General features: G+C 37.3%; 1 protein-coding gene across 5 annotated transcripts; it reads right to left on the reverse strand.

Annotated features, from left to right (window-relative positions):
• Positions 1–227: 227 nt before the first annotated feature.
• Positions 228–11,145, reverse strand: abcg2d (ATP binding cassette subfamily G member 2 (JR blood group)). Of its 5 annotated transcripts, none has more exons than XM_062430171.1 (15): positions 10,943–11,145; positions 9,810–9,869; positions 9,598–9,712; positions 9,322–9,474; positions 9,019–9,176; positions 8,098–8,249; positions 7,821–7,922; positions 7,120–7,370; positions 4,668–4,750; positions 3,380–3,469; positions 3,155–3,276; positions 2,426–2,580; positions 1,273–1,362; positions 1,100–1,166; positions 228–394 (listed from the first exon to the last, which is right to left on the reverse strand). In XM_062430171.1, exons 1-15 carry the CDS (start codon positions 11,143–11,145, stop codon positions 228–230), a joined length of 1,968 nt encoding a protein of 655 aa, XP_062286155.1. The 5 variants fall into 5 exon arrangements, with proteins under 5 accessions (XP_062286155.1, XP_062286163.1, XP_062286147.1 ...); XM_062430179.1 differs by having other exon boundaries at positions 228–375; positions 1,099–1,166; XM_062430163.1 differs by having other exon boundaries at positions 228–398; positions 1,095–1,166.
• Between the last annotated feature and the right edge of the window lie 883 nt (positions 11,146–12,028).

The raw sequence follows: 12,028 nt of genomic DNA on the forward strand, positions 1-12,028 counted from the left end.
GAAATTAGAGGCCTGTTATTTCTAACTTTGGAAAGAGTAGGGCTAGCTGTTTCACCTCCCTGCTGCAGCTCCTAATGTACCGACATGAGAGAAGTATCAATTTTCTCATCTCTGCAAGAAAGCAAACCAAAGCTTATTACCCAAAATGTCAAACTATTCCATTAATAGTGAATTACTAGGTGAACATTTACTGGTTCTTTGAGGACAAATAAAAGAGAATCACACTTTCAAGTGAACTTCTTAATGTAGCGTAGCTTCAGATAGGAGATGATAAGAAATATGATTGTCATAATAGTCAAGGCCACATGATTTTCCCACAGTCCCCAGGTGGTATACTGTATTCCCAGGTAGTCCAGGTACTGTTCTCCTGTACATCTGAAATAACACAATTGGTAAGTCTCTTACACATTAAATAATGGTATTTAAAGTCGATAAGAAATGAAAAATGTCTTTTTAACCCTTTTAGATCACATCCCCAGTCATATTGTGTAAATATTTAACAATATATATGATTTCTTTGGGAAAAAGTCAATTTCTTTGACTTTTCTCTTTCTTTTATATCAAAATCCAATTATGTTTTCTTCTTTTAAAACAAAATAGCCCCATCCACCCAACAATCAGTCTTCAACTTTAAGCGGCACAGAGCTAAGATCATATGATTCATTATGACACACATGGTATTTAATTTTCAAATCAAATTTATTCCAACATTATGTGTCACCTGTATCACTTTTCATTCAGAAATACAGAACCAGTCAAAAGTTTGGACACACTTTCCCATTCACATCAATGAGAAAGTGTGTCCAAACTTTTGACTAGTACTGTAGGTCACAATACGGAAGTTTGATAGTCTTAAAAATGTTGTTTCATCTCAACTTTAAGTTTATAAAAGTTTTTAAATGTAAAATGTTAACCTTTAACATGATTTATATGAAGCTTTGTGGACTAGCTGGACTGGAAATGTCATAATACGTTGCTTTAGAGATCACAGAAGAAGATGACATTTTGTAAACCAGTAAGATCAAACCAGATCATATATGCAGGTTTACTCACATCAGACCCACTGTGTTCACACTGCAGTTGGTCATTATCGCAGACATGTTGGTGCTTCGGATAATGGGCTCTTCACAGAACTTTAAACCCACAAACTCGTTGATCTTCAAGGCCTGAAAATGGACAACACAGTCAATGAATGCTGAGCAGATACTGTCCATCAAGTCATGGTGTTTTTATTAGTCATAACCATCCTTTAATTTTCACATTTTCACTTACTGCTAGGCCATAACGAGGAATACTGAAGTACTTCAGCCAAGCCAGCCAGTCCATGATGCTGGGTAGGTTGACCAGGAGACCTGAAAAAATCTAAAAACACACCACAAACTTAAACAAAAGACCATTTTTGTCCCAGTTGATATTTTGACAGATTACAATCAGCGCCCCATATCACTAAAGTGTTTTGGTGGATGACAATGTGTTTGTCTTTTTATGATATTTGCTGACAAAAAACGAAATATAGAGGGAATTTTACCTGACCTGCTGCGTCCTTTAACAAACAGCAGCCTGCCAGTCATTACAAAGTCATGCACTGTTCAATTTGGTTTCCAAATAGCTTAAAGCCTCTGAATATTGTTTAGCTTTGTAATCAACAGTGTTTTCTTCCTCTGCCATCATCTATGTGTGTTTGATCTAGGTGGTGAGCTGTGGCATGCAGTTTCTAATAGAGGGATAAATAAAGCTGTATTGAATTGAACTGAAAACAGACCGAATATGTGCGGCTGAATTTTGGGGGAAAATGTGTGTAAAATTATGGAAATGACATCTATTCCCATTTGATGGAAAAGTGTAGACATGCACAAATGTTGTGTTGGGTTTGAATGTATTGTATATTTCACTGTGTTAACATTAAACAGCTTCAATTAGGAGCTGAAACAAGCTGATAGTTAAACTGTCAGGCAGTGTGAAATATGATGATTGTTATAGCTTTATGTGTCGCCTGTGCTGTTTGCCCCTTTTCCTCTCCTGTCTCTTGCTCCACCCAGGTCTTTTACACCTGATCAGTCCTCTATGAGGTGCACCTGGCCTAGGAAAAGAAGCAGTTAAATGCTTCAGGTTCCCCTTGCTGCCTCTCAACCTGGGATTTTATTTAGTGTTTCTGCTGTCTTTTGACTTTATTAAGTGTCTTGGTTGTCTTGTATGTCTTAATACTTATCAATCCCATGGTTTTGGCATTTTAAAAGGTGTTGTTACCGTTTTACTTTGGGTCAATGGTGGCGTGTCGTTCACCCCAGAGAGCTGACTAAAGGCAGGTTTTAATAATGATGATTTTAAAACTACTTAAGGCTGTGAAAAGGGGAAACTATGTTGAAGGGTTTTTTTACTTGTGCTCCCTCCTCCCTGTTTGTCTGTGCTGCTGCATCTCTCTCACCATCATGAAGACAAAGGTGATGGTCATGAAGATGTTGGCGAGAGCCACAACGGTCTGGTCAGCCGAGATGGCCATGGTCATGGCTGTGGCTGTGTAGGCCACCAGAGTTACTGTCAGTGTGAAGATGAAAAAGGCTGCTACTGTGGATTTCAGCCCTGAGTAACACATAAACACACAGTCATGTCAGTACAGAGACTTCCATTAATTTCCTGGAGATTTGCTATAATCCAGTGGTGGAAAAAGGGTTCAGATCCTTTACTTAAATAAATACACCAATCTAAAAATACTCATTATTATTATAAGCAAAAGTCCTGCATGAGTAAAAGTACACAAGTATTTGCAGCAAAATGTAGATAAATTCATTTTCTAGCTTCACAGAGAGATGTGCAAAGTCTTGTAAATTTATTCTAGTGATGTCACTTGAGGCTGAAGACTACAAGTCTGAAAATGAAAAAAATCTGGTGTGGAGTTAGAGACCTCTGCAGTCTACTCCTCATCTCTGTGTGAGGCCAGCAGTACCAGGCTACATTAATCGCATAGCATCATTTGCATTGTGGGTAATGTAGGCTGCAGGTGGTGATGAGAAAGAAAAATGTGTGAAATAAAAAAGAAAATATCTCTGGTTCTGCTGCTGTACAAAAACTATCCAATGTAAGTCTGATAATGATTTAGGAGTAAATCAGTGGAGAACTCGACAAATCAGTGAGTTTATAGATCTATTAGTCTTACCGATCATGAAATAGACAATACAGCTGAAGATAACGGAGGTAACAGTGCGCAGAGTGATGTCAGACAAGATCTTAGAGAGGAAGTAGACGGACACTCTGTAGTAACCACTGATGTACTCGTGCCTGACACAAGAAAACACAAGCAGAAATCAAATACAGGCTTTCATAATGTCAAAGTGTCCTCAAGCTCATTGAGTCCTGCATGATTTCCTAACAGATCACATACACAAACAGTTTCCTCTCGATGATGAAGAGCTCGGCTGCAGATACAGTGCTGAAACACTGGTTGGTTGTGATGAAGAAGAGGGCTCCCATCCTGTAAGAACAACAGAACAAAATCAGATCTTTAAGTTTTTCTTGTTATAACATATGAAATATGGCATTGTCTGTACACACACAGATTTAAAGGCGACTGACTCCATTGTGATCCTCATATCTGACCCAGTGAAAAGGAGAGGGGGTGTCTGCTATACTGCCTATGCACTGACCATGAATGTAATGACATTATATTCCACTGAAGCATGCACAGAAAAGAAAGAGAGAGACCATTGAGGTTTCTGATGTGCTTCACTGGGCTTGTGGGTACCAGGTTGTGCCCAATAAAATATGGTAAGAGGATTAGCTGTCCAGGAATTGCTCTACTTTTCACAATTCTTTGGCAAAAGCAGTGATTAGGTGAAATACTTAAACATTTACTAGAAAACATGCCGCTCATACTATTTATCTGCATAACATTCCAAATTAACTGAAATAATAATGAAAACATTTTCATTATAATTGCATTTTAATTTACACAAACGTTTCCTACGTTTAAAGAAAGATGGTTTGTTGATATTTTGGTATAAATATATATTGCAGAACTACAGAGTTGAACTTCATCGGAAGAAGGACTGAACTGAAAGTCATAGACCTCTGTATGCACTGTGACATTCAGATACTTGTTAGTTATAAAAACAGGTATGATTAACGGTCTCTGTGAAGAGGAAAGGCTGCATTTGATATGTGATTCAGCTGAGACTGAAGCTAGAAGTCTATTTATGATGATTTAGGAGCGATACTTTTTAATAAAAAGTCTATTTCTGATGACGTCCTCTTGTTGGGTGATTATAAGAAGACTTAAAAAGTGTTTTGGGGGGTTGGCCTTGTTTGTGACTGATTTTATTTGTAGATTTTCGGCAAGGAGACAAAGTTCTGTGTTTTAAATGAAATCTATGTGTAATATTTTCTGACAAATATGTGTCACCACTGCAGCCGTATTTTAAGGGCCATTTAAGTCCATGTGGGTTCAACACAATTACTGCTATTAAAATGGTATTTTTTATTATACCAATTTTTGTTTGTTTGTGTTTTGTATGTAATTTATTGTTAATGTTTATGTATTTCAAAGGCCCATCAAGGGACGGGCATTGCAAATTAGCTTTGGCTATAAATGCTTGTATTTTGCATCATGCTACTGTATAAACTTGTCCCTTTACAAATAAACAATAAAATACATATTTCAGCAGTTGTCCTACCTGTTCTGGATACCACTCTGATCATCTTTGACTCCGAAGAAAATGGCTCCTACGATTAGAGCGAGGAAAATGTTGACTCCCAGCTGTACAGGCAAAAACAGATTTAGACAACAGAGTCAAGAAGTCTTCTCTTTAGTAGCAATGTATCACAGCAGATACTCATATGAAAGGTAAAAACTCCAGCAGAACCTGTTTTGACCATTTTCTTCCATCATTCAACTTCACCTTCATGTAGGTGAAGTTGTACTGAAAACTCTGCTTTAGTTGAGATAACATATTCACAGTCTGTGACAAACTTCTGGAAAACTGCTTAGAGACTTGTTGAGGAACTGAGTTGATAAAAGTTTATATTTAATAAAAATGTGAGCATGTTTGGATGGAAAAGGCAAATGTTTGTAATTCGGTACCACATCCATCATCAACTCTTGAAAAATGGAAATAAACGTGTCCTCGCTGACAAAAAGGCCCGTGTTTTGAGGGATCAGGGGTTAGGCGGACACCCTGCTCCTCCCCCAGACCGGCCTATTCGGGAAAACAACCAGAACTTATGGCGGTGAGGTGGGGGGTTGGGGTGACAGAAGAGAGTGAGAAAAGTGAAAGCGACACAAGTTTTAATCCTAACAATTTACAGATTATGACGGGACTAAGCGGTTCCCAGGGTGAAGGGATAATCTAATAAGGTTGAGCCTTTTTCACCTCATTCCCCCCAGCCCCTCATGTGAAAGCGGGGCAGTGGAGTGATAGGTCATGACGCCATCATGTGATGAGTCCCGGACCAGGGCCAGAGGGCTTTGGCCAGATATGATATCAGTTCAGATCCTGGCCCAAAGAGGCAAGAGTCGGGTCACAACAGTCACCAAAGCCGATTACGGCGCCCACGCCACCTAGAGCCCCTCTTGTAGGATTATTGTGACTTATTTAGGGCCAATTAGCTGTTAATAATTCTTAAAGTGAGGAGACTTCTGACAGCATTTTGCCGCCATTGGGTGACTAATGAGAGCATAAAGTCTTGAGCCCTCCAAAGTGCTGTCTGTGTATCCTGTTCAGGATGATAAGAACATTAACGCTGACGATTTTCCACTCTTTTCATTCTTTGGAGTATTTGAACAAATAAAAGTAATAACTACATCCTGATCTAAAAAAACAGAAAACGGAGAACTTGATGTATTTATCTGTCAGAGCTGTAGACTAGTGACTCGACTTGAGACTGGAAAGTGAAAAGCAAGAAGGACTTCAGATCACGTCCCCCTGAATACACAGAATATATAAAATGTGTCCTTCCCAATATTTGTCCACCATCAGATTTGAAAAGCTGAAAGAAAGCTTTAAAATTCAGCGACTCCAAAAGGCCTTGGATATGTATATGGGTCAATGACGTATAAGGATTTAGAACAACTCAATTGTAGAATAATAAAAACAAGCATATCTAATGCAGTAGTTCAAACATTCAGAATGTTGTGTACCTGAAGCTCCATATTATACATTTGAAATTAAGTGATTTTAGTGGGTTTTTCAAGATTAATTGGCACTGGCCTTTAAAAAGAGTCATGTGGTGCGACCACGATTCATCTTGAAATAAATTAATTTAGTTAACATGCTTCACATCTTTTTTTTTTACAAGTTTTCAGTAATATAAAGTGTTTGGAAACAAAGTATTTGCATTTTTTAAAAATCTTTGTAAATGATCGTCTTTTATTTATATAAGATATTTCAAGATGAATCATGGTCGCACCAAATGACTTTTTTTTCAGGCCAGTGCCAATTAATCTTGAAAAAACCCCACTAAAATCACTTTCAAATTGTAATATGAATTGTCAGGTACACAACATTCTTAATGTTTGAACTACTGCATTAGATATGCTTGTTTTTATTATTTAAAATTGAGTTGTTGACCATTGACCCATATGCCATAATGGTGTTGTTATTGCAGTATTGATGTTTTGTTCCCTGTGACTCTACCTGCTGTACTGTCTTTATGCTGTCTTGTTGTTTTTGTTCTGTAAATGTTGTCACTTTATACCTTTAAACAAATATCTTTTCAAAGGAAAAAAAAACACTATGACATCTAATCAAACGAAATATAGTGTTCACTGAACCACTCTAATACAGAGTCTTTATCTATGTGCTAGTTTGTGCTTTTATTGTATTTCTTGTCCTACTTAAGTCTCAAAGACTTGGGACTTGACTTAGATTTGACCCAAAAGACTTAATCAAGCTCATGTGTGGTGATTAAAACTGGAAACTGTACGCTGGAACTGATCCATATGAATACAAGAAATAGGGAAACTAGACACTCCTCACTTAAAGAGGCACTTTGTGTACTTGTTATTAAAGTGTCCAATCAACCATTGTGATTAAGTCAACAGATGTCTTTAAAAGATATAACTTTAAGTTCATGACAGTTTATTTCATGGTAAATTTCATATTTTAGGAGAGTAATGTTAATGTATACCTGGGCCACGGATGTTTGAGGGTTCAACATCAGGTTCTGAAAGGTTCTCTTAAGCACCCAGTGCAGCTGGTGGAAGAAGGAGCTGTTGTAGGTGATGGTGCGAGATTTGGGACGCGAGATACACTCCTTATCTTGTATGATCCGTTCCAGCTCGGCCCGCGTGTCACTGGAGTAGCTGCTGTTCCTGTACTCCTCTATCAGACGCTCCTCGATGCTCTGCCTGGAGCTGCTGAGCTCCTCAAAGTCCAAATCTGGCCATGCACACATGAGATAAACCATACATTTGAATATTAGAAATAGTTTATTACAGTGGATGCCAATAACTCCATAAAGCAGTGGATTTTTAAATTCAGGATGTGGAAAACATGATTGTCTTACTCCATGGTTTCAACATGAAATAGGACAATATGTACCATATAAATCTGTCATTTCATGAAGAAAGTGCACTATCAATTGTATAAAATGCTTGATTTTAGTTTACATCTTCAATGGGAATGAAGAGAAGGATCTATACATTGTTGGTATTTTTATTAGATTTAGTTGACAATAAGGATTATATAGAATATTGGTGGTGGATGAGGATAGGCCATCCATCAAAGGGATTATATTTAAACAAATCAATGCTTCTACTGTTGTGAAGGCAGAAATGTTTATTAAAGCTTGACAATAATGTGTGTGGTATGATTTATACATGCTGTTACCCTCAGAGCTGTGCACTTTAGTCATGGTTGTGGCAGTGAAGTCTCCGTTAATAACATCCAGAAAGAAGTCGGCTGGGTTGTTGTGGGGCTCACAGGGATATCCTGCAACACAGATCACAATGATCAATGTTTAATATCAATACCTGTCCAGTCTTACACAGTGACATAGCTTTTTTTTTTTAACCTGCACAACCTACATTTATTTACCACTGAAAAATCTAAAATATGAGGAAAGCTCTATAAATTGGTGTCTTGTGGTGATGATGAGGATATTCACCAATGTTGGCGAAGTAGTCCAAAGCGTTTGGCGCTGGTCCGTGGTACACCATTTTACCACTAACCAACAAGGTTAGAGTGTCAAACAGTCTGTAGATGGAGTATCTGGGTTGGTGGATGGACATGATTATAGTTCTTCCATGACTGGCCATTCTGAAAAAAACATACATGTAGTAAAAATTAAATAATAATGGTAAAAGATGCTTTTTAATTGTACTGGAATTTTCAGATACACAGTTGAACCATCTCAATTTCAAGTTTCAAAGCTAAAAAATAATATTTTGGAGATTCTTTATGTTGAACAGACACGTCAAAACGCTTCAGTAAAGATAGATACTAGATACTATTTTCAAAATTCCACATAATTAAATCATTCATTTAAAATGTAAAGAAATAAATTAAGAACACTTTTATCATGTTTTTTTTTTTTACCTTTTAATTTATTAATGTGTCATTTAAAGTTTAAATATTCAATTTCAAATAGCTTTTTTAAATGTATCACTGATTACAATTAAATTACATTTAAATTAGTGGTACACCCCAGCCTCCATACAGTGCAGGCAGGTGCAGTTTAATGGGAATAATGAACAATATATAATAGATTAAACAGGCAAACAATGAATACTATGGTGTACTTTAAACTTTAAAGTGTTTTGCCAGTCCAAAGATGCAACTCTTTATTTAATAAAATATAAATACACAATTTTAGCTTTTAAAAAATCTAAACCAAAATAAGAACTGTGGTTGTAATGAACACTGGGACTAACATCTCATTATAGTTTAATAAAGTGCCATACATGTACATACAATTTACTAATGGGAAAAAGTGGATTCAACACTGAATTAAATTTAACTGGAAATCATAGTTTTGGGGCACAGAATTGATCAAATCAGAGCAACAACAGAGAATCTTCTTTATTACCTTTTCAGCAGCAGCAGGACAGAGTTAGCTGTGCTAGCATCCAGTCCTGTGGTCGGTTCATCCAGGAAGAGGACTGAAGGATCAATAATCAGCTCCATACCAATGTTTGTCCTCTTCCTCTCTCCTCCAGAGATTCCTCGGGTCATCTGTGTGCCCACCTGAAAAAAACACCAACCAAACGCGGACCAGTCAGTGTAAAAAAAAACACATACAATTATTCTGACTCACCTGATGTCTTGAAGCTTGAGGCAGACCTCTGGTCAAGAGGACAGATTAGTGACTGGGACATGTGTGATTATTTACCTTGGAGTCCGCCACCTTGGTGAGGCCCAGTTCTTTGATGAGGTGATTGACTCGAGCCTCCTTCTCACTCTGAGGCACAGAGCCGGGCAGCCGAAGCGCTGCAGAGAAACGCAGGTTCTCCCTCACGGTCAGGGTGCCCATAACCACATCTTCCTGGGAGGGAGACAAGGGCTTAAGGTCAAAGGTCACAGACAGTGAGGCTCATGTTTTCAGAAAATTGGCCATACCACAGTCTTTATAATGTTTGGGAAAACTAGCAAAACTATTTAAATGCACCTGAACCACATAACCAGAGAGGCACTTGAAGTTTGGAGGCTGTGGTGCTCCGTCGATGAGCACTTCTCCTGACAGACCTGAAGGATCCTTCCTTGCAGCTAGAATATCCAAGAACCTGTGAGAAACAGAACAAATAAATATCTACAACAGCTGCGGGTAGATATATATATTTTATATTATTTTTCCTTGTAAGAGACTGGTGCGGTACTCACGAAGATTTTCCACTTCCAGTTGGCCCAAGAATTGCGTTCAGGCCGGGTCTCATAATCCCACTGCAAGATCAAAACACACACTTCTGTGTAAGCAATTTAACATTGATAATGTAGTCAAAGCCAGAGATTTTAACATATTCAAATGGTTTGCATACAGTTTGAATTACATTTAAGGTTTTGCTGCATAGAATCTGATTAATAACAGGATGAAGAGTGTGAAACAATTCAGATTGAGGTGGTTCTTGGGCAAAGAAGCTGGATAAAGCTTAGAATTCTTCTTTTAAGCACGTTTCTTAAAATTAGTTTTTTCACACTTTCCAAATGAAATAACCTTAAAGAAACTGTTTTACTCCTGTTACAGATATTAAGTTATGAACATTTCCCGATAGCTGCACATGCACACCAGAAGAATCTAAAAGACGTCAAGAGATCCTTTCGACTTCAGAGAGAACAGTTACACAAAAGCACAAGAATAAAACGGAATTAAAAGATTGAATGAAAGCCCGGCAGCGGATCACGTGACAGTGTTTAATTCGTTTCCCTGGCAGACTGTTCTTTAGTGCATCAGAGAGATTATATGCAAGAAACCATGCTTAATATCATATAATTAACACTGAGGCGGGAAAAGGCCCAAAAAACTTGTGTGAAATGATTCATTCTTCCATGGGAAATGTCAGCTGTGTTTAATACCATCAAAAAGAAACCAATGTAAGGGGTCTATTCACTATTGTCCATTACTGCTTTGATACAATGGGTAGCCAAAAAATGGATATAAAGAACTACACTACATTTTCAACATGGTTTAACGTGATTTAGGGACGCAATAAACAGTAAAGTGTTTATTTTTATATATTAAAACATTTACAATGTGATTCTGGGAGTAAAGAAATTTAAAAAACCCACCAAATTTATAATATTTTTCATCTCATACTCTAATAAAAGGTTCTGAAGCAGTGTATGTCTTTGGTTAAATTAGAATAAATAAGCAACAATTTTAAACATCCTCATCAGTTACAATTTACTTATGGATTTCTGTGTGTGTCTGCATTTCAGTGTGTGAGTGAGAAGGAAATAAGACATGGAGGAGCACGTAAAGCGATTCATGAACAGATAAAATAAGTTTTAAAACTGACTTGAGGTCCGCCAGTATTTCTCTGGGACTGGTTTTGCGTTTGCAGAGGAAGCCGCTCCTCAGCTGCACTTTGTACTGGATGTTGTGGAAGCTCACGGTGGACCCACATGGCAGCTTGGATGGGACGGCCTTTGACCCGGCCATGCCGTTGGTGCCAACGTCTTCTATCATTGCAATGTTGATGTGATTGGCTCGCTCCGTCATCCTCTGCACATTTGCTAGATTAAAACAAGATGCTGAAGGCAAAAAAGAGCAGAGGTACTTTTTAATGTCATAATTGTGGCCATTTTTTAACGTTGTCATCTATGAACTAAACCAACAATGACATAAGCTGTGTCAGGATCTGCACCTCTATGGAACAACTTCTTGAAGAAAATCCTGAATAAATGTAAAGGATGTGGGGAGGAAACCACCCAAAGGACTGCACACACACGCTGGTTCAGAAGGGAAATAATGAAATAATACACTCAAATTATGTTTTGACACCAAACTAATCATTGTGCAGTTATTTTCATGGGACATAAAAAGACTCATGAATATGTTTTGATGCTGGACAAATACAACTAACACATGTTGGTAAATCCACTAAAGAAGAACAAGAACATAACCTGCAACACTTGACAGGAAAATACATATTTGTCCTTCTATTGTAAAGTGACACAAATCAATCAATGCTTATTAGAGATGTGTTTTTCATTTTATACAAAGATCTTGCAAAATTAATAAAACTGATAATTGCAGTCCAATCTTTACCAATCTATATCTTAACCAGCAGAGACAATTGTTACTTATTTTAAGTATGGGGTGAAATCCAGACACAGAATAATCTGCAGTTTATTTTATCCCAATATTATCATCAATGACAGATGAAGATCAGCTAGCACCTTTAAATTAGTTTTTTTCTATATCTGTTTCCTGAGAATTCAACAGCTCCTACTGTTACATTCTTTATTTAATATGCTACCAACTCTTTATTTTACAAACAAACATGATTTTTGCACATAAATTCATAACATTTACAAACACAGCAATTAAAAAACTGAGCTATTACTGACAGAAATTTAAAAAAAAATAACTTCCGTACTCA

This window comes from Scomber scombrus, chromosome 2 (assembly GCF_963691925.1).
Source record: "Scomber scombrus chromosome 2, fScoSco1.1, whole genome shotgun sequence".
In the NCBI taxonomy this organism is placed as follows: Eukaryota; Metazoa; Chordata; class Actinopteri; order Scombriformes; family Scombridae; genus Scomber; species Scomber scombrus.